Source organism: Micropterus salmoides, unplaced genomic scaffold (genome assembly GCF_014851395.1).
Source record: "Micropterus salmoides isolate LMB-PRFRI ecotype aquatic unplaced genomic scaffold, ASM1485139v1 Ms_hic_scaffold_5, whole genome shotgun sequence".
NCBI lineage: Eukaryota > Metazoa > Chordata > Actinopteri > Centrarchiformes > Centrarchidae > Micropterus > Micropterus salmoides.
The window spans coordinates 17,390,611-17,413,606 of NW_024044237.1; the positions used below are offsets into that span (position 1 = coordinate 17,390,611).

The 22,996-nt window shown below is 42.1% G+C and overlaps 2 protein-coding genes across 5 annotated transcripts in view; both read right to left on the reverse strand.

The window, feature by feature from the left end:
* The window catches only part of LOC119888797 (amyloid-beta A4 precursor protein-binding family B member 2), a 36,322-nt gene extending 25,283 nt beyond the window's left edge, over nt 1–11,039 (reverse strand). Inside the window, exons 1-7 of one of the 3 annotated variants that reach the window (XM_038699528.1) lie at nt 10,786–11,039; nt 5,906–7,185; nt 5,009–5,217; nt 4,391–4,537; nt 3,059–3,144; nt 2,859–2,916; nt 225–371 (exon numbers count right to left, since the gene is read on the reverse strand). In XM_038699528.1, the coding sequence (XP_038555456.1) occupies nt 225–371; nt 2,859–2,916; nt 3,059–3,144; nt 4,391–4,537; nt 5,009–5,217; nt 5,906–7,154 (1,896 nt within the window). In that variant the 5' untranslated portion in view covers nt 7,155–7,185; nt 10,786–11,039. The remainder of the gene's footprint in view (nt 1–224; nt 372–2,858; nt 2,917–3,058; nt 3,145–4,390; nt 4,538–5,008; nt 5,218–5,905; nt 7,186–10,785) is intronic. The other 2 variants (XM_038699529.1, XM_038699530.1) reach the window with 2 other exon arrangements.
* A 451-nt stretch (nt 11,040–11,490) lies between these two features.
* On the reverse strand, nt 11,491–18,333 carry dele1 (DAP3 binding cell death enhancer 1). 2 transcript variants are annotated; one of them, XM_038699907.1, is made up of 12 exons: nt 18,120–18,333; nt 17,160–17,277; nt 16,720–16,834; nt 15,609–15,753; nt 15,236–15,475; nt 15,027–15,091; nt 14,791–14,881; nt 14,471–14,613; nt 14,187–14,345; nt 13,049–13,141; nt 12,405–12,564; nt 11,491–12,261 (listed from the first exon to the last, which is right to left on the reverse strand). In XM_038699907.1, exons 1-12 carry the CDS (start codon nt 18,148–18,150, stop codon nt 12,008–12,010), a joined length of 1,614 nt encoding a protein of 537 aa, XP_038555835.1. In that variant the 5' UTR covers nt 18,151–18,333; the 3' UTR covers nt 11,491–12,007. The 2 variants fall into 2 exon arrangements, with proteins under 2 accessions (XP_038555835.1, XP_038555834.1); XM_038699906.1 differs by having other exon boundaries at nt 15,027–15,109; nt 18,120–18,332.
* Between the last annotated feature and the right edge of the window lie 4,663 nt (nt 18,334–22,996).

Below are 22,996 nucleotides of genomic sequence, written 5' to 3' on the forward strand. Positions count from 1 at the left end.
TGAAAAAAAACTATTTATACACTGTGTTGATGTGACATAATCTATGGTTTTAACTCTTTAGGCCTCTAAAATCTACAAGCAAAACAAAGGACAGAACGGGCTCTACTCACTGTCTTAATTTTAAGTATCTTAAAATCTTCCAGCCAGAGGCAAAAGTTAATTTAATTTGCTCACAAGTCAAAAAGTACAGTACATTGCATGTAACTGTCTGCTGACACACTGACCTCTCCCCAGACACCGGCGGAGTCTCGTATGTCCCTCCTGCAGTAGGACAGCTGTCTGATACAGTGGTGGACGGCCACACTGCTCCTCCCCTCACACAGGTCCTGTTCTGCCATCTCTACCCAGCCCAAAGATCGCACTGGGAATGACTGGAAGGGACACACAACACACGCAAATGTTTATTTTGTGAAACTTGTAAGGATAGGCAATGGATGGGATCATTTGTTTTTTTAAATTTCCAGTCAGGTCTTGTTTTAGTAGTTCAGTAGTTTTGTCGGTTACGAAATGACTGTGCACAACAAAATAACTGGTGAGATTTCATGAGAGGTCGATACATGGTTCAAGAAACAAAGTGGTCTGACAATTAGACAAGTTATAAACAAGTCAGAGTTTAAAACCACTTTTTCATAAATACAAATACTTTAATCTAATTTGAATGCCCCGTGACCCTGTACTCAGGATAAGCGGTTGACGATGGATGGAATTTGAATGCAAAAAAAGTCAGCACAACCCCATATTTTGGAACAATGCTTCACTGCACAGGAAAAAAGTGTGTGAACAATTACAGCAGGTAAGGTAGTTCAACGCTGAACCAAGATCTCACTCTGACAGCTGTGATGGATGATGATGCACAAAGCAATAATTTTACTGTTCACTTTCATTATTCTCTTTGTCTAATCTGTGGGTTTTTTGTCCTGTAAAATTTAATTACGGCAATGATCTCAGTTATGAACCTGGTAAGAAGATTTTTTCCATAAAGAAACCTTGGCCAAATGTACAAAAATAAGATCCAAGTTTAAATAAATGGGCATTTTCCTTTAAACCTCATCCGTATGCTTAAGGTAGATCACCTCATTATTAAACATCATTTTAAATTCTGATTTTAAACTTAACCCACACATACATACTAAAACACAGTAACTCACACAAGGTTCCTCTTAAAGTTGAATTGTGCTTACAGTGTGTAGTGACAGCTACTGTACCATCACAAGCCAGCCATCAGAACAATAATGAGAGAGGTTTGATTGGGGAAGACAACACATGAAATATGAAAGACTGTGTGAGTGTGTGTGTGGACTGCCTCGGGCCAGCCGCTATTACCATCCTCTCTTTCTTTCACACTACCACAACAGGGAGCTCTTCTCTGCTGAGGAAAACCTGAAGATAAATTTGCCTGTCACAGCGTCAAGCGAACATGCACTTGCACACAGACATACACAATCACACATCATCATCATCTTTCTCTCTCTCTTCCACTGACCATAATCTGACTTGCCACACTTCTTCCCTGGTTGTCTGGGTTCCCCTGAGATATCCTAATATCTGAATCTTCTCTTTCACTTGAATTCAAATTAGTCAAGAAAGTCAAATTAGTCAAGAAAGTCAAATTTTCTGTCCTTTGTGATTCAAGTTTGTTCTTTTTGGAGAAAAAAAAAATCCTGATGAAACAAGAAAACTTACACAGTATTTTTGGTGCTTTTGGTATGATGCAAAGTTTGCCTTTATTTTATGCCTGACCAAAAGTGACTTTTTAATGGTGATTAATTTAATATGTGCTATGCAATAATGATGGCCTTTTTTACTATCAAAGAGAAATCTCAGACCACTTCCATCCAACCCAATATATATTTTTTGCTGTCATTCCAGACAGATGATGATGTCTGTCTGAGAAAATTTAGTCCCTCTGTCAGTTTCTCCTCCCGTTCCTCAGCTCATTATCTATCCACTCCTGCTTTCATAGTAACCATCCCACACATCTGCTGGTTGAGCCTTTCTATACTGTATACTGTTCTTCAAGCACACGTACACCACAGCTCAGTTCACAAAGTAACCACTGAGTGGCAGTGCAACAAACAGAGAGAGAGGGAGAGAGAGAGAGAAAAAGAGAGAGGACTGGATGCCAGAGAACAGGTTCATTAGTCATTGCAAACAAAACCTGGGACATTCAGTCTCAAAATCTTTTGCACCAGTTTGCTATGGTTTCCAGGTTTAACGACCTTTTTCCTCAAAATGGTTTGCAGCGGGCTCTGAGGTGCAGTTTCTCTCGTTTGGTGGGTGCGTCAGAGGTATTACACAGTCAGCAGCAACATGTATATAAACACTGCTGTATTAAAAAGGTGTGCTTGTGTACAGTTTCAACTGAAAGAAATGTTTTCCTCAGGGCTGAACAAGGCCTTGGTGACTTCCCTTCATTAATAAACACATGATTTGCTGAAAGGCTTGTCTCTTGTTCAACAAATACGATCAGAGTTACTTGATAACAGAACAAAATGTACTCATCAATTGATGGGCGGTATCTGAATAGAATTTGAATTAATGCAGACTCTGGAATACTATAACCTTCAGTAAATCAGCCGGTTACTTGCCACACTGGCTTTTTACTTTTTTAAGTGATCATATTTAAATTCTGGCACCTTTGCCTGTAATTGTAACCACCTCTAACTTTGCCCCGCCTCCATGACTGTGAGCAAAATATTATCAGAAAACAATACGACAGGGCGCCTGCCTGCTTCAGTCTTGTATATAAATCAGCACAGTGTGACAGAGTACAACCATAAGCAATGAATGTTTATGATTTTGTCCATTCAAAGAGTCATTTCATACGCAAATGTTTAATGGTGTTGTTATGATCTTACCATTGCCTCTGGATCGGAGAAGGTATTGAGGTCCACTGTCTCTAGCTGGGCTGGGGGGCTGGAAAGAAACATCAGATACAACAAATAGTCACAGTAAAGAAAAACATCATGGCTCAATCCTTACTACACAAATCTAGTATGAAAAGTCTGAAAACCTAGAAATGTTATATATTTCTCTAGAGTATGCGCATGTGCATTACTTGAGGTTAAGTGATGCATAGCGGAGGGTAGCTCCTTCAAACGCCTTTAGACTCGGATCTGGATAGACTGGATAGTCCTTCAGCTCCTGGAGCAAAACAGACAGATAGACAGATGTTCAGTGTTGAAGAAATATTGTGAGCCAGGTTCAGGTGTAAAAAAGTTTCGGAGACTGATGAAGACTTAACAAAGCATGGTTTATTGAGCCTGGCCGAGGAGATACAGTGTGAGCATACAACACGTCAACACATCAAATGCCAACACCAAATCTGAAGGATAACGTCTTTTGGTCCTTTTTATGTTTCTGTCTTCCCCTTGGTGCCTGTAGGTTTTCCCTTTTAGGTCATCTTTAACTGGCCTTAACCTAGAACAACAAATCTATCTGATGTCTAGACTCTAGGGCTGACCCCCAATAGTCCAAGGTTCGATGCTTCGATGAGCGGAGTCAGATTCGACTGTCAATCTCACAGTTGAAGCTTCCCAGCAAAACAAGGGTCATGCCATTTTGGCGATATCGGGGTGCTCAACGTCTGATTTTACACAGAACTAACAGTTTTCTCCCAATAACTTAATATACAGCCTATTACAATATACATTTAAAAGTTAAATGCTGTAAATAAATATGTAAAAATAATAAAACTTTCAATAAATGTTTTTGAAGTGCGTGAATAAATCCAAAATTGTAACCCTAACCCTGGGTCGTCAGTGCGCATGCGTAGGCGTAGCATGTGTGTGTGCAGTGGCAGTGGCAGTTGTCGGCAACAGTAATGCATGTAAAACTCTGCACAAGACCGGTGAATGGCAGACGAGCGAGAGAGAGAGAGAGCGCCTCAGTTTAGCTGGAAATTTACAGTGTAAGTTGAATGAAAAGAGACTGCAGCTCTGCAGCTTGTCAAGATTAAAGCGAACTTCATTTGAGAGATATTCCTCTTTGTTGAATACAAGCTTCAGATTGCCCCATACAGATATTACTGTATGCTGATTTCTATTTAATGAACTGAGTAGTGAAAGCAGAGATATGTCGATCACTCCATCATGCTTTTAGGGAGAAATGCAGATGAACCAGAGCTGATTAGGACACAAGAGCTACACCAGGAATGGAAGATTATACCAAACTCCACATTCAACAACAGTGTCACTGTTTATGGTTGTGATAGTAATTGGACGACCGTGGAGCAATTGCTGGTTTTAGATTTGTTGATAACAACAAAGGATGAAATTGTGTTTTCCTTTAAATTTAAAAGCATACTTGCAACATTCACAACCATTCAGAACAAACTCAATCAATAAAACCATTAAAGAATATCACAAAAATGTAAATAAATGTGACTCACATTGGCTGCGCAGGTGGTGATATTGAGATTTGGTTTACAAGAGGTGACATCAGTGGAGGGGGTAGAGCAGGACGAGGAGGAGGGGGCGGAGCCAGAAGGCGAGGGGACCGGCTCCACCGAGCTGTCAGATATCAGACTGCTGGGGCGCTGTGGGAGAGAGAGGCAAAGAGAGAGAGACAAACAGGATGGTGGGTACATCGTTGATCACAGCTTTCCAATATATTTGAAGGATTTGGTTATAGTGACCACAGCTACACAAAAAACTTTTTTACAAAACATTCTTAGAGGAGAAATAAGTGCCCCAACTTCTTCAACAACAACAACAACAACAACAACAACAACAACAACAACAACAACACAACAACATAGACATATGTCTGATGATCATTTTGTATGCTGGCCATGTAACCTTTAAACATATAGTACTATTTTCATTAATATTCAGCAGAATAAAGTTCTGGATTAAGTTCTGGTACAGGATTGAGTGTGTTGACATAAACCATCTTCTGCTTTAATAAAAAAATACTATAACTGAACCTGGGTATGTACTTGTGCACGTAACGTTAAATATAAATATGTTTGACCACAAGGGGTGTTAGGTCAGTGGGTTTCCTTCACCTCGTTGGGTGGCTTGAGGGAGTCCTGCGTTTCCTGTTGTGGGTCATGCTCAGTGTCTGGCTCAATGTTGGGAGATGTGTGTTGGTTGCCAGAGGCAACAGGTCGGTGGTACTGTGTTGTGCCAGTGGGGATGTGCCAGAAATAGACCTCTGATGAGTCTGAGATCTCCCGCCAGCCTGGGGGCAGGTCTCCATCACCCCACACATCTGCTGATGGATAACAGCGATACACAAACACATATTGTATCTGAGTGTTTCACACAAACACACACAGGCGGGCTCGCCACATTTGCACCTACAAAAGGCTACGTATGTACACATACAAACACATAGGGATGGACGCTAAATTTCAGAGATGGTCAGCCTGTCCCTACTTAGTTTCTGTTGTCATAGCAACACTGGGGCTCATCCCCTTTAGTAGGACCCAATGGGCAACAGCATCTCTCCCTTCCCCTCTCTCCTGATTTTCTTTTTCCCCGTCTACCTTCTTGTATTTCTCTCCATGCCCCCCTTTTTTAGCTATTGCTTTGTCATACTTCCCTGGCAATCATCGCTTACTAAATCCAGCTCTTTTTTTCTCTTTCCCTTTTGCTTGCTCTTTCACACCCTGATATCTGCAGCATCATATCCTTCTGTCCATCTTCATCACTCTCTGCGCCAAAAGGTGGCTCACAGGGGCCTTAAAGGTTCCAGCAGTATTGCTGGAGTCACTTTGGTTTGGTTAAGAAGAGGCTTTTGGTATATTTCCAGATCAGACATTCTGTAGGCGGTAGGAGGAGGGAGCGAGAAAGAGAGGGACTGAAAGGAGGGTGTAATAGAGGCATGATTAAAGGCTGACACAGATATGCAAATTTTTAAAGACAGATCAGATGAAAAGACAAACACACACATATCGAACCTGTGTCCTGTGGAGTCTGAGGAGAGGGTGTCTCCTGGGACAAGGTGGTCCAGCTGGAGTCCTCATCCTCTGATGGAGTGTCAGGAGTCAGATCCATTCTTAAGCCCACTTTAGGGAGCCCAGTCTCCTGCTCAGGATCTGGCAGGGAAGGGGGAGCCCGGCTCCTGATAGGAGTGTTCTTATCTGTAGCCCGAGCCTGTTTAGGGGAAGAAGGTGGGTACTGCTGAAGGAACTGGTTCTCATTGTTGGGGTGCAGCTCCACCTTGATCACCCGGGGCTGAGAGCTCCGAGGGGGCTTTGCAGGACTACGTGGACTAGCCTGAACCTGGGCACAGAGCTCCTGTCTGACCTGGGCTGGAGCCTGGTTCTGGTTGTTTGGGGCCCACTCTGGGCTATTTGTGGAAGAGGAGGAGGTGGAGGAAAGAGGGGCTTCAACAACCACTGGTAGCAGGGGCTGCCTTGGTGTCGGTGTGGGGTCATCTTCCTCTTCCTCCTCCTCCACCACTGGCTCCACCTCTTCCTTCTCTTCCTGGCAGGTCTGCTTGCCGCTGGGCTTCTCCTCCTTCTGACTCTCCCTCTCTTTGGCAGGGCTGGCCTGCTCCTTTTCTGGGGAAGACTGCTGCTTCTTCTCCTCCTTGTCCTCTTTGTTTCCCCAACTGAGGTCCAGATCCCAGCCCTTCTCATGGTACTCCAAAAAGCTCTTGGTCCGTCTACGGAACGGGGGCAGCTGTGAGTTGTCTTTTCCAGATTCTAGCCAGTCAGAACTGGGGTTATTGATGAGATCGTTGTGAATTTTGCCCTCTGTATTGGCCCTGCTCAGCTCCAGCTGCTGACTTTCAGCTCGCCTCTGCATGTTGGCCCCATTCTTGGCCAGTTTGGGGTTGGTTGTATTAAATAGTGAGGAGGAGGACGAGGAGGAGTAGAGGGCAGAACTGGAGGAGGACTTGGTGGGGAGGCCCCTCCCTCTGGTTACAGGTTGGTTTTTAGAGGGCAAAGCTAAGTTGTCACTTATCCCCATGGCGCTCCGCACACTGGTCATTGCGTACCTTTGACGGCTCTTCGGCAAAGTGGCCGAACTTCCGGTTTCCATGGACTCCTTGATGACATCTCGTCCAAGCAGCTGGTTGTATGATGAGCGAAGGCTGAGGGAGTTAGGAGGGGTGGTGGAGGGTCCACTGCGATTGGCCAGACCCACATTAGAGGGTGAGGAGCCAGAACGGGAGAGAGGAGGGGTCTGTACTGACATCATGGCTGACTGGAAATACACTACCGTGAGAGAGCTGATGAGAGAGGAGACACGCTGTCAGAAGTCATATAACAGTCTGTGTCAATTTTCTTATTTTTACATCACACAACATGAAACCCAACACAATTTTTGATAGGGATCTCTTTAAATGGATTTATGGTCAATGCCAAGGGTTAATGGGAGTCCCAACATAGATAACTTCGACGTAGGTTTTGATTTATAGTTCAGCATCAGATTACACTTGTTGACAGTACCAGCAAATCTAATGGATGTATCATGCTTTAATTACGTATATTGTTTGTTGATAATGATGTAGTTTGTCAATGATCATCCATTTTACCAGTCGGACTGTAATGCAGTCAGTCAAGTTAATTTTTATTGATTGAGTTTCATTGGCATGACAAGTCAAGTCAGGTAGATCTGAACATAAATGAAATCTAGATACATTTAGATTAAAGGAATAGTAAGTGACTGTAATCCAATACACTTTTTGTTAAATTCAGCAAATATTTCCTCCTTGTTTTCTAGCTCTCTGATTTGTGTGTTTGAAAAAAAAAAACCCTGGCTCTGTAAATGGAAAACAAAAAAGTTAGTTAGTGCTTAGTGGGAGAGAGAGATCTATACATCGGCACATTCAAACATGCTGGACTCCAGGCACTGTGGTGAGGGAGAGATGACCGAGAAACAGCCAAAGAGGAAAAGGTCTGAAGAGTTTAAACAAAGAAATTCCATGACAAGGCAAGGGCAAAGGTGTTTCAACGCTGGACAAACATCACAGATTTGAAATGTAACACTGAAGGGAGGGGTGTATTTGTTTGGCAGTTGAGTTAAAATATCAACAATCCTTCTGCAGAATCACTTACTCTTAATTAAAGTAAATGTATCATAATAAACTGATTCTTTATGTGAGTCCTCACGCTCTGCGAGATTATATTGGAGAAGAATAAAAGAAGAAATCAAACTGTTTCATTAGATTGTTGAAGACAGAGAAGGATGTGTATGTCACTTTCTATTTTCCCTGACTCCTTCAGACTACACCTGTAGTTGTGAGCTTCATTTATGTCTAGGTATTTTTGTCTGCCAAATGGTTGGTCACTGGGTTAGTATATTTTTTAAAGCTTAGTTTCTATGGCCTCTCTACAAAAAAAAATTACAATATAATGTTTTTTTGTGTCATCTCTGGCTCAAGGACTCTCTGGGTGTCTCTGACATCATCACAGATGGGTGACATCAGCAAGATGAAAAGCTCAGTACTCAACATAAAGCCATTAAAACATCTTGCTCTTTGCACTCTGTGGCAGCAGATCAGCCAGTCTCAGGGGCTTTTATTGATACGATATGGTGCAGATTATTTTCTGTCCTCACGTCTCTTTCATACATAAGGTGTCACTGTTGACGTGTTAAAAAACACACTTCACGAAAGGCATGAAGCTGGATTGCATTTGCATGATATTGGGAGTGAGTCAGACCCTTAATGTATTCATCTAGGACTGACATTCAAAGTCGGGACTGATCATCAGCCAGTCTGCGGGGAGGAGAAGTGGCAGCCAGCTCCTGCTAACTAGCTAGCCGTGTCTCTTTTATCTCTGGGTGGATCCGCCCTGTGATGCTGAATACAGACAGATGGATAGCAACAAATTCAGGGGCAGAGAATCATTATGATCTTATGACACAGCACTTGTATTTGTTGCATCACTGTCACTTCCAATTTGGCTACAACCCTGTGGAAAGATGGCAAACAAATAAACACAGATACTAGAAAATCATGCCCAGGCACGCAAGCATAATGTGTAAACATCCTGTCACCCAATCATAAAAACACACACACACCTCAAACAATGCTGCAGTCATCATCAACGCCTTTTCTCATGGCTCCACATGGAAAATACCAACGCAGCAGATTTTAAAAGCACAATAAGATCTTGGGAAAAAAACAGAAGCAGGATGTTGGAAAGAAACAGAATCCCTGGGCAGTACACTTTGTTCATGCGGGGCCACTATCTGCTCCCCTCTCCATGGGTGACTGTCTTATTGTCCCTGTGTCACTGAGCCAGAGAACCACAACAACCTGTTTGTGCTGAATCTGCACTCACGCTCACAGGTCTGTGACTCAGACACAAACACAGTGTCAACAGGTGCAAACCTGCACTGAACTGTGCGGTCTCATCAGATTACTGGCTATACTCAAATCAGCTTATATTGTAGCACCAATTTTTACATTATATTTTTGGTCTTATGAAAACCTTTCAAAATAAGATGATGCCAGATATGCACTGACACCAAGCTAAAAGCCTCAAAAGCTGGAGATACAAGCTTTCCAGTAGACAGCTACAAATTGTGCCTTGATCCACTGAAGCTGAAAATCACAGCAAATATTTTGCATAACTTCCTGACAAAAAAAACAAACAAACAAACAAGGAGTAATAAGCAAACAGCATTTCATCTCCCCATTGTCCCTTTCTTCTATTAAAAAAAGATGTTCTGAGTTGCAGACAAACTGGATCATCTAGACAAAGATAGTGGCCTTTACTTTCTTCTTTCCCCTCATCAATGCAGCCAGATCTCCATTAGTTAAACAAAGTGGGGCGAAGAGAGGACGCAAGGCGGAGTGAGAAAAAGAAAGGATGGTTATTAGAGGGAGAAAGCGAGGAGAATGACACAGCACTTTGCTGGACAGTGGGGCACAGTTAACACACAGAGGTAGTTAAACGGTTGTCCTCAATAAATCTGTTGTGCTCTCCAACAACAGAGTTCAATCATGAGATGCATGGGATATTAGCAGCTGGTCACAGGACAGCAGCAACCTGTACACTAAATAAACAGTTATGTCGGATTAAACTAATCTAGTTTGTTTTTTTCCTGCTGCTGCTTTTTCTCCTGTGCTCTATTATTGCTTGTATTACAGTCAAATTTACCTTATATGAAAGATAATAAGCAGATATTATAGAAGGCATGCCCTGTCCTACAAATTTAACCCACATGCATGATTAAAAAAACAACGAATACAAACAAAACATGTTGAAAGACAATAAAATGTTCCCTCTCTATTTGTGGAGCAAGGTGTCAAAACAAGATCCTTGTCTGCTCTGGTTGTCTGTCCACAGGGATTAACAGACTAGATCGTTTTATACCTGAAGGTCACCCTAAAGAGAAACATCAAATTCTTATCACTGCACATCAATAAGATGCTGTGGAGATTAGATCGTTTCTAGATATTGACAGAGATCCCGGCCTGTCAGAAGAAACCATCCTTTATCAACTTACTTCCCTCTGTAATGCCAGGCCTCTCTCCTCAACTCTGAATTGCACCCACTGCTTAAGAAATGAAATGCAACAGATGAAAGCACAGGCTGGAGAGAAAATTAACTTGAAAAAGTCGATGATGTCATGGGTGGAGTATCCTAGCCCCTCGCTTTCTGCTGCCACCTTAATAAACTCCCTCACTGATATATCTTAAGCAGCGTTAGATCGTCTTTAATTCTGCCTCGACGCTGAAGATGCACATATGGAGTTGCCAATATTGCGGAAGCAAAGCTATCGATGCAGTAAATCTATAGCATCCATCCCCACCACCACCGCCGCACTGGGAGGGGGGAGCGCATCCCACCGAGAGCATCTATTTACATCCACTCACCGCTTTGGTCAGCCTCCGGGCTTCTACGCCTCAGCTCCCGCGACGACACACTCACACACTAGTGAACAGGGCCGAGGTCGACAGCCGCTTATAAGTGCCAGTCCGCCCGTATAGCTGCAGCCGGCCGCCCGTATTGGATCACATCACATCATCCGCCCTCCCAGCCCGGGTCGGTGCTCGCTGGCGGCCAAGCTTGCGCTTTCTCTCTGCGCCAGAGGATCCCGGAGCTGCGCGGCGCTGTGGAGCTCCCACAGGCAGCCGGCCAATCAGAGCCGCGGACGCAGGACGCACGGCGCATGGAGGAAACGCAATCACAATAAATCTACCGGTGTTATTTTGCAAATCAGGTAATGAAATCACACTTCATCAGTCTTACGTCATGCAGTAGAAATATGAATGGTTTAGTACAATAGCGGCCTGGTGAAACGGTTTAGTTCTCTTTGGGTACATATTGTATGAAGACTGACTGAAAGCGGTCCTAAAACTAATGTTACCATCTGTGAAGTTAGAGAGAATATATACTCCAGACTATACTTTAGTGGCCTAGTGCTTAATTAAAATTAAAATGATTGTACAGATTACAATACTCTCTGCTCCTTCAATTAAAGGTACTTAAAAATAACCAGACAGCCATAAAATAGCCTTTATGATATTTTATTATTATTTAGTGTGTGCGTATAACAGTAGAACCTCCTCCTCATTGTGCATGAATATTCACTTTGGCATATGTATATAACAGGTTGGACTATCACACAACATGTAGTAATTTCCCTTTGTTCTTTTATAGAGGACAGACAGCACTTAACCATTTCACATATTCAGAAACTGAATTATCAAAGGTTAAAATGTGACACTAATGTAAAGTACTTTGTCATTTTCAGAGGTGTAAACTCAGCAATACAGTTACAGGGGGCAAAATAATTATAAACCTCTTTTTCATGTAGTTGATCTCACATTAGTAGGGAAGGATCTGAGATTCCCAACCACCCCCAAAGGCACCTGAATCATGTTTTCTTACTCACAGGAGAACTTATGACAAAAAACACTGTACAATATAAAAAGAAATAATAGAAATGCTTGTATATCTCATTCCACACATACTTTTGTAAGACCTGGTCTACAACAACTCATTCAGACTTATAAAAAAACCTTGAACATAATAACACACCTACACTCTAATCCAGATTTCTTGACTGGTGAAAATACATTCTGTGCTGGCTAACTATCCTATCCCGACAGTCCACTGGCACATTCCTCCCTCAGTGCTGTGGGGATGGAGGTGAAGAGGCGCGGAGGACAGCGCTGTAGGGACACACAGGCTCCCGGTGCTCCAGGAGTGAGGCAGGAAGGGAAGGTTGATGGGGTGACTGTTGAAGTGAGGGACATGACTGGACAGGGAGAAGAGAGGCTGCTGGAGCCGACCATCGGCTACGGGGAAGCATGGAGCTGAACGGATGGAGCGCAACACGGCATTTTCTGCTTAAGAGGAGAGGCAGAAAAGAACTCCATTCCTCAGAGATATTATCACTGTTGTGTTGGCTCATTAAAAGCTTGCCACAGTGCCATCACTGAATGACTAACACAAATGTGAATCTTTCCAACAAAGCATGTGTGCTTACCCTTACTGTCTGTGTCATTAGGAGGCATCAGTAAGCTCTTAGCCTGACTGTTGCCAGCTCGAGCGGCTCGTTTGTAGTATTCAATCGCTGTCCTCAGATTCTGCTGCACCCCAAAGCCGCTCTCAAAACACTGACCGAGGTACAGCAGAGCGGTGTCGTCCTGCACACATGAATGAAAATAAACATGTTTTAGCTATTTAATCCTACAGAACAATCTTTTTTTTTATGTATGAGAACATGACCTGCAATTTGCTCAGACTGACAGGCAAAATTAGACATTATAAACAGACACCAGGAATTTAAATTGACAAAATAGCATGGACAGAGGACTGAAATGCCACTATTAAAACGTTCACAATACTTGTGTGACTCAACACTTGGACATTAAGCAAGGCTGTGACCCTAAAGTGCTTTGTAGCGGTAGTATTGATGATAGTATTACTTCAAGACAACCGCAGCAGAAAGTTGCAAAAACGTGAGTACAGTTGTTTCACAAATAAGCTGTGAAAATAAATAAGCAGCAGATGGTGGGGACACACTGTTTCCTCATGCAGACTGACTGAGATGGTACACCAGGAGGGGAGGTGAAACCACAGCCATAAAGCAGTAGATAAAACTCCAGAAGCATCTAGAAGGGAACTCACTCCGCTCGCTGCTGCCATCTTCAGGTACTGGACAGACTTGCTCCCGTCTCTCACCTGTTCCTGGGAGTAGACCGAGGCCAGGCAGACCTGAGCCTGAAGAGGGAGAGACACGTACAGTTGGTTCACTTCTGTAAGGATACACCAGCATCAAGTGATAACAAGGGATTCCTCACATGCACCCACAGTAACCCAGCATGGCAAATCCATATGAAATGATTATTATATTGTTAATTTTCATTTTATGCTCTGACTCCCTCCAACTGTCCAAAAACATGCAGGTTAATTGGTGACTCTAAATTGCCCTTGGGTGTGAATGTAAGTGTGAGTGGTTGTTTGATTTTATGTGTTCTCTGATGGACAGGCGACCTGTCCAGGGTGTACTCCATCTCTAGCCCATTGTCAGCTGGGATTGGCTTCCCCCCGCAAACCTGTACGGATAAGCGGGTATAGATTTACTTTTACTTGTGACCATTTGTGCAAGCATGCCCCATTATCATATCCAAAGGTATTGGGTTCATTCACTCCCATTAAATGACAGAGAGCAATAGAGAAACAATTACTTGATTAGTCAAATAGTTGACAGACAGAAATATAATGTAATATACTTTGATAGTCAAGTGTTCAGTCGTTTTTGTGAATAAAAATGCTGAACACTCTCTTGCTCCAGCTGGTTTCGACTAAATATTACATTTGAAGTTATCACCTTGGGCTGTTTTTCATTTTCCAGCATTGTGTGAAAATTTAGAGACCAACTGATTAAACAAAAGGTAATCTGTCCCAGTAAAAATAATAGTGTAAAAATACAGCAAAGTGTCCCAGTAATCTACGACAGTGTGACAGAAAGCCAGCATGCACAATACCAGGACCCTAAAACACTGAAGAACCAACTGGAATTCAGCAAACATTTATTGCAGTATTTATATCTGTGCTTTTCATACTGTGACATGTCAAATTGTCTTCTATGCAAAAGGTCTGTATATAAATGAAGTACAGTATAGTATCTCATTGCACAATAAGAGCAAAGTGGTAAGGCACTGCTGGGAAATTATTTTTTCAGGTATTGTTAAACAGTACTTCAACTAGAGTTACAAAGGTTTCTATGTAAGAATTAAAAAGCGTTAAGATCATGATTTCACACCTTGGTGAGTCCAGCTGCAGCAGCCTGTTCCAGAAAGCTGATGGCCACATTCAGCTCCTCTAAACTCTGGTGCCCTCTGCTGGTCAGAAGCAGCTTTGCATACCGGTACTGAGCCTGTCTGTGACCCCCAACGGCTGCCTGCTGGTAGTAATACAGAGCCTTGACGAGAAAACAAATGAGATTTATCTCAAGACTTATTTCCGACATAGAAGAAGAGTAAGTATGAACATTTTTCAGAATGATGAAACATTCAGCAAACAAACGACTGCTGTCTGGTTTCTCACCTTGTCGTTGTCCTTGCGGACTCCTCTGCCTTTCTCGTAGCACACCCCCGTGTTAAACTGGGCCTTGCTGTAACCCTGCTGAGCTGCAGCTAAAAAACATGTAAAGGCTTCTTCGTAGTTCTCAGTCTTGGCACTTTCTAGACCTGCAATAAACAGGGAGATGAAGATGTTAGCTGGGGCAGAGGAAAACAATTGTGGTTAATTTAAAAAAAAAAAAAAAAAAAGAGAACATGTGACATTTGGTTTGTGTAAAAAGTGACTGTCTAGAGTAGGAATGAATTACCATTATTTGGTGTGTAACTGTGTCAATAAATTATTACCAATGATATTGAGGACAACAGGAATGCTGGTGTCTCCCACATGTCTGAGGTCCAGTGCTGCTCCTGCCAGCTTCTCCTCATCAGACATGTCCTGACAAACAAAAAGAGGGGGGGGGGGGGGGGGGGGGGGGGACGACACACAACAATTTAGTCAGTCTTTTGCAGGGATGACGTAAAGGTGCTGCTTTTTTTTTTTTTTTTTGAAAAATGGCACACTGGAGGAGATAGACTTTCACCTTGTCATTAGCATCTTTAGTCTCTGTGTTGTGTTGGTTGGCATCATTCTGCAGAGGACAGGATGCTGACAGAAAGGATTCCTCTGTCAGTCAGGCAAGAAAAATGTATTATTATCCTGCTCCCACAAATACCAGGTTAACAAACTTTTGAGAAAATACTGTTTTTAATTATTCTTTCAACTACGACCAGCACAAAACAGAGATCACACCGTGTAAAGAAGAATCCTGGTTCAGAAGTGCCCCCTGTTGGTGAGAGATGGAGCAGCCAGCAGTCAGATGGTCCTCCTCACTGCTGCAGTGAACACTGCTGTCACCTGTCCTGTTGCTGCTACTACTACTGCTGCTGCTGCTGCTGCTCTGAGCTGGGGACTGATCTTGGTTCTGCCTTTCTGGCACCCCTGGCAAACACAACACACTCGTTCCTCTGGGCAGGACATCACGTTTAGACACTGGAGAAACCAGACAGACACAACAAAACAAAGTTTCTGAATAAAATATTAAACAGGGAAAAGAGTTTGGGGTTTAGAAGGTGAAATGTCAGTGGGCCTATTTCCTATTTACAATAATGCAATAAGGACTCACAGATCTCCAGCAGGATGCGGTAGCCACACTTGTGCAGGGTGGAGGGTGCAGTCTGGGCTCCAGGGATTGGACTCGGCTCAGTGCCTGAAGAGAACTGCGAGTGGATCCTCCTGCAGATCTGCATGAACAGAACTGCTGCTGCGCCCTGTGGAGAAACATTAGCTCCACTGTCATTGCTGTCACGAGAACATGAGATGTGCACAGCTACTCCAGGTACCATCATAATGTATACCAGGAACAGCCAAACATGTGCCAAGGGGAGCCAACAGTCCAAACAAGACTCAATACGCTGATAGGCCCTCTTTGAATTCGAGGGAAGGAACTTATCAGTTTGTGCGTTTACATGCACACAAAAAGCAGGCTATGCAGAGAAATCAGGTAAAGAAGGAACTTGAACAACACATTTATATGCTACTGCAGTAACCTGGTTGCAGCAACATGACATTGGTTGGGATGAAAACCTGTTTGCTCTCCTTGATACATTGTTGGCCACCTATTCTGTATACTAAAAAAGCAGTTAGCAAGTGAGACCACCAAGTGGTGCTAAAGGAATGAAACTGCTAGTTGCAAATGGAGAAATGCCATCTCATATTTCAGCAAAAGGTCAAATATGCCACAATGCCTAATTCATATTTGTTCAATTGCTGCATTTACTTTTACTTGCTACCGTGAACTTTGACTAGCTTCTCCTCTGAATAAAGAAAAAATACTTAGATTTGAGTGTAAAACGTATGTTTGTGTTAAATTCACAGAGCTTGGAGTATTAAATAGACAAGTGGGGAGATGAGTACAGTAGCACAGCCTTGTGTGATTGCAGTTTTGGAGGTAGAATAGTGTTGAGAGGTTGTTTTAGTGGCTGTTTGTCATGAGGGTTGAAGATGCGATCAAGATTTGCTCTAAATCCATTTTTAATACTAATAACAGCTGCCATATTTTACATGGAAGCCAGGCCATCATGCACTAGTTTTCCAGTTTAAAAATCCTTCGTGACCAGCCTCCTAACATCTTTCTTACAAATTTTGACGAACGGATGACTGAAAAAGATGTCCTGGACATGATAGTAGATAATGTAGGTGTTTTACATTTGAACATGTAACAATAAAAGGCATACCCATCCCACAGCATCCAGGGCTGTGTAACGTGGAAGCTCAGCGTAGCCAAACTGAAAGGTCCCCTGTTTCTTCCTCCTCTCGCCATCGTCCTCTTTCTGAGAGGTGACTGAAAAACTGCACAAAGAAAATATAACAATTATATGTCTGTTTCTATTTCCAGTCTTTTGTATTGAGGAATCATAGAAATACTCCGTTTAAGGCAGATGGCTTTGTTTCTGCTCCCTCAACTAACCCTGTTTGCGATTACAGCAGATGATGCAACCAGCTGAAAGAGAGGCAGTGAGCGTGTTATGAGCAGAGAACGGGTTCAAAGAAGGGGTAAAGGAACAAGAAAGGATTGGGATGAGGGTCACTCAATACTTTTCTATTTCTTTCTTCTTTCTTTTTAGGCTTTTATCATCAGAGAGCGAAAAAGAAAGGACGGAGGTGTGGAAAGTACCCGCTGCCAGAGGAGTGGCGAGAAGTGGAGAGGGCAGTTGAACTGTTGATGACCTCGTCCTCCACATAATGGTTCTGGGGCAGTCGCAGGGGGGCGCTGCCGTGGCATCGATGCAGAACTGAGAAGTGGTGGGAAGACAAAACCAGCCGATATTAGACATTAATGTCCAATGTTTTGAATTTCAGGGAGCCTCCTCTTCTACTACTTGACAAGTCAAAACATGTTCCGTAATTTCCTAATAAATCCCTAGGAAATGTCCTGGAAAGAACAATGTACAATAAAAGACTAAGTATGGAGAAAGAAGGGACTGATATCTGAGACAGATATTTCAGTTTAGTAACTTTCTTAGTTTACAAGCAGTCATAGCAATACTCCATTTAAAACACAAATAAATATGAATTCATTATTAGAAATTTTATTCTCCATTTATGCTAAATTGTTTGTTTGACTGTGGACATATTTCACATGTTTGCATGTGCAGTTATATCTGCAGCAGCACTTCTGCAGTTTTATGCCTGTAGAGAAGATGTTGTTGTTTTGTGTAAAAAAACAAATAGTGTGATCTGCTTGTTTAACTTGTGTACAGACTTGAATAAAAATACGTGTCATTAGGAAGTGTCAGCGTATTGTGCAGACAAAGATGTAGTTTTGCAGAACAATAATAGAGATTTCCCAAAATACCTGCATACAGAGATTATGTAAATCTGTCGTAATTAATAGGTAAATTAAAGGCATGCCAACTAAAACGTAACAGAATACATAAATCCGGACATTGTTAACGTTATAAGAATAAGGGTTAAGATAAAGGAAGAAATTAAATTCAGAGAAGGGCAACAGGGTTTATTTCTTAATAAAAGCGGCACTTTATAATAATATAAAGTAATATAATTAATCTGCGTAAAGAAGCCTGGCACTGCGTCAAAGGCGGGGTTTCTCTAGTATCAATGACATTTCTCTCACCTCTTCCAACAAATCCTTGAACTCGCCACATGGTTCGTCTTGTACAGCAGCTTTATTATCTCCGAACAGCCATGTTTAGATACGTCTGGGGGTCGTCTGACCCCCCAAAGAACGACAGCAGCCGGTTCTTCTTTAAGTCGGTTCACGCAACGTAGTTCAGCTTCTGGTAAATAAAACCCATCCCGAGTTGTGTTCAGGAGACCAACCCGGAAGTGTTTGGGGGTGATTGCTCTGGTGACGCAACTTCTTCTTCTTCTTTAGTGTTTCTTGGCGGCTGGCAAGCCAGCTTAGAGCAATACCGCCTCCAGTTGGACTGGAGTGTGAAAAAGAGAATTTATGCTAGAATAAACAAACAACCAAACCAAAAAACTAAAATCTTTTAGCTAAATCAGTTTCTTTGTAATAATGTCAAATCTTGCTTGCTGTTTTCCCCAGGAGACCTGGCATTGAAAAGTCATGATGTTTTGCCTCCTTAGTGACTGAAAAAGGTGATTTCTCTTGATTTAGTATTTCCTACAGTGAAGTAGTAGCTACATGTTCGACTGTTTCTGGTTGGCTGAAGTTGGGTGTGTGCCTCTTTTATAAAATATATGGCTGAGACCTGTATGTCCTGTATTCTCAGAGGAGTGATTATATTTCCCTCCCTTCATTTCCAGCCCACTATCCTCCCTGCACCAATATTGTATATTTAATAGATGTCTTTCAGTTTCATTACTATCCCAATGTTCCTGCCATATTGATTGTGCATGTACTAATGAATGTCTTTACTTCATTTTTGCTTAATGGAGATTGGTGGTCTGCATGCTTAATGAGTGTTTGTTTGGCCGAACTGAGCAGGTGAATGCCTGTGACATTTATCTATGATAGATAAAAGCTTCATAATTATGTGGGTAAAGCAATTTTCAACTTTACCAATGTCTTTTTTTTCAAGTTGCAACTATACAAAGGCAGGGGTGAAATCATACGCAGACACAATAGACTTCAAAAACATCCCGGATTAAGCACTCGGCAGGTGGTCCATGTTCCGAGCTGTCAGCACAAGACTCTGGGAAGATGGAAGTGGACTCTTTGCTGTCTATTGATGATGCTTGGTGCTCAAAGATGGACACTGTTTCCCAAATGTCAGATTGTTCATTGTGAAGATCAAACTTTCATATTATCATCTGGTGGTTGCTGTTTATATTCACTCCAGAAGCAAATTCAGAAAATGCACTGTGGAATGTTTGGGGTGTATATGTATATAAATAGCTATATATATTGTTTTAGTTGATTTTTTATGTTACCATATTTTAATATAGGCCTACACTTATAATAACAATATATGTTGTGTGTGTAGCATGAAGGAGCTAGAAATTTTGTTTCGTTATGTAGCCTTGTGCTGTATTAGACTAATAAACCTTGTACCTTCCACTTGTTATTTACAGTTGAGTTTGTGGTTTATTGCATTAGCATGCAGTTGTACAAAGATATGAAAAAGCAGTAGGTGTTCAATTCTATTGTTGCAAGTTGTAGCATGTTTGTCTGTTCTGGTGTGGTAAGAACTTTGTACGGCCCCCCTACCTGTGCCTACCATTTCCTGTCACCTATGCCCCTACATACAAACTCTGTGTATCAAAAGACTGCCACCAAGTGTCTATACTACTATACCACTGTAAATACTACTGCAAAATATATCTAAACAAAATAACATTACATGCCAAAAATAAAAATAAATGGCTCCTGCAATGTGTACTATACAGTGGGTACGGAAAGTATTCAGACCCCTTTAAATTTTTCACTCTTTGTTTCATTGCAGCCATTTTCCAAAAATCAAAAAAGTTCATTTTATTTCTCAGTAATGTACACTCAGCACCCCATCTTGACAGAAAAAAACAGAAATGTAGAAATTTTTGCAAATTTATTAAAAAAGAAAAACTGAAATATCACATGGTCATAAGTATTCAGACCCTTTGCTCAGTATTTAGTAGAAGCACCCTTTTGATCTAATACAGCCATGAGTCGTTTTGGGAAAGATGCAACAAGTTTTTCACATCTGGATTTGGGTATCCTCTGCCATTCCTCCTTGCAGATCCTCTCCAGTTCTGTCAGGTTGGATGGTAAACGTTGGTGGACAGCCATTTTCAGGTCTCTCCAGAGATGCTCAATTGGGTTTAAGTCAGGGCTCTGGCTGGGCCATTCAAGAACAGCCACGGAGTTGTTGTGAAGCCACTCCTTCGTTATTTTAGCGGTGTGCTTAGGGTCGTTGTCTTGTTGGAAGGTAAACCTTCGGCCCAGTCTGAGGTCCAGAGCACTCTGGAAAAGGTTTTCGTCCAGGATATCCCTGTACTTGGCCGCATTCATCTTTCCCTCGATTGCAACCAGTCGTCCTGTCCCTGCAGCTGAAAAACACCCCCACAGCATGATGCTGCCACCACCATGCTTCACTGTTGAGACTGTATTGGACAGGTGATGAGCAGTGCCTGGTTTTCTCCACACATACCGCTTAGAATTAAGGCCAAAAAGTTCTATCTTGGTCTCATCAGACCAGAGGATCTTATTTATCACCATCTTGGAGTCCTTCAGGTGTTTTTTAGCAAACTCCATGCGGGCTTTCATGTGTCTTGCACTGAGGAGAGGCTTCCATCGGGCCACTCTGCCATAAAGCCCCGACTGGTGGATTGCTGCAGTGATGGTTGACTTACTACAACTTTCTACCATCTCCCGACTGCATCTCTGGAGCTCAGCCACAGTGACCTTTGGGTTCTTCTTTACCTCTCTCACCAAGGCTCTTCTCCCCCGATAGCTCAGTTTGGCCGGACGGCCAGCTCTAGGAAGGGTTCTGGTCGTCCCAAACGTCTTCCATTTGAGGATTATGGAGCCACTGTGCTCTTAGGAACCTTAAGTGCAGCAGAAATTTTTTTGTAACCTTGGCCAGATCTGTGCCTTGCCACAATTCTGTCTCTGAGCTCTTCAGGCAGTTCCTTTGACCTCATGATTCTCATTTGCTCTGACATGCACTGTGAGCTGTAAGGTCTTATATAGACAGGTGTGTGGCTTTCCTAATCAAGTCCAATCAGTATAATCAAACACAGCTGGACTCAAATGAAGGTGTAGAACCATCTCAAGGATGATCAGAAGAAATAGACAGCACCTGAGTTAAATATGAGTGTCGCGGCAAAGGGTCTGAATACTTATGACCATGTGATATTTCAGTTTTTCTTTTTTAATAAATTTGCAAAAATTTCTACATTTCTGTTTTTTTCTGTCAAGATGGGGTACTGAGTGTACATTACTGAGAAATAAAATGAACTTTTTTGATTTTTGGAAAATGGCTGCAATGAAACAAAGAGTGAAAAATTTAAAGGGGTCTGAATACTTTCCGTACCCACTGTATATAATAGGCTACATATCCTTGAATGGAATCAGACATACAATGCGTTAACTGACATGAATTGGTGCATATATGTAGATTTTGTTATGTTTGTTTGTATTTGTATATAATGTTTATATTCAAACAGTTCCATCTCCTGGGACTTTCTATATAGGCAAATGTGTATGCGGTAAGTGTATTGTGTATTAAATGCTGTGTGCACACATATTGGATTTTGTGGTTTATTAATGATTAATGTGTCTAAATGATTCCATAAGGATGGGTCAATCATTCATGTAGCAGACAGTGGGAATGCTGTAGGCTGATTCAAGTTCTTAGACTAGATATTTGTTTAAAATTTTGACTACTTTTACGCCATCCAAAATTAATAAATAAATATATTTTCCCCTCAAACATTTAGTTCCGGAGGTGTGGGGAAGGATTTGACCATGACCTTGGCTTGGAACATGTTAGGTCTAAATGTCTGCTTGTGAAACTTTTTTGATGTTCTTTGTGCAAAGAGGATGATAACTGGGTGACAAATGTGAAGAGTGCTCTTAATAATGTAAACAAAATGTGAATTTATCTCTCTTTGTGCATTAATCTTAAAGACATATGAAATTGTAGCACAGATGTTTCTAATGACATCAACAATGGCTCAGTTCTATTCAAGTGTCCTGAGTCACGGCAGTGTGACAGTGAGCCAACATGCACAATACCAGGACCTTGAAACTGAAGCAATAAACTGAATTGATTTTATTATTTACACCTGTTATTTTTCTACTGTGATATGTCAAGATATTTCCAAAAGGCCTACGACTCAGAGGTTTAGTCAAACATTACATTCCTTGATTCCCAAAATCAATAATTTGTAGAGATTCAGCTCACAGAGGGAAGCAATATTTTATTTTCAAATCAAGTTTCTGCATAGACATGAATAACACATAGAGACCATCAGACTTCTTGCACTCTCTCTCTCATACACAATTTCTCTGAGGGCACATGAAGTTTTTTACATCCAGTTAAGGTTTCTCAGGATTAGAGTGCAGCTCAGTCCTTAGAGTAAATGTATAATGGGCTGTGGGGTGGTGCAGTGAATAAGGAGACTGTGCCTTAACCAGAAAAGGATAGTACTGATCTATCTATCTTTCTGGATGAATAAAGGACTCACTCATGGGTTCAGGGGTTGATTTAGTAAACCATCCAGAGCTCATCAGTCACCCTGCAGGATGGCTCGGCTTTATTTTCCTCTGCCCATGGGTCAAACAGTGACGCACGCCTTGACTCTTACTGGCAACACACACTCTTCCAGTCAGATGGGGCTTAACGGGGGGGCTGGAGGGAGGAGATTTGCAGTTGTGGAGTCAGATTAAACTTAATATATATTCACTCCCTGACCAGTTTCCATGGTGACACAGTCATCATGCCTTTTACTTACCACCCTCCTCAGGCAAATAAGTCTAGCCTGCAGTAGTTGGTAATGTTAGCAAGATCTCTGCACTGCCAAATAATGTTTGCTGATTTGCCC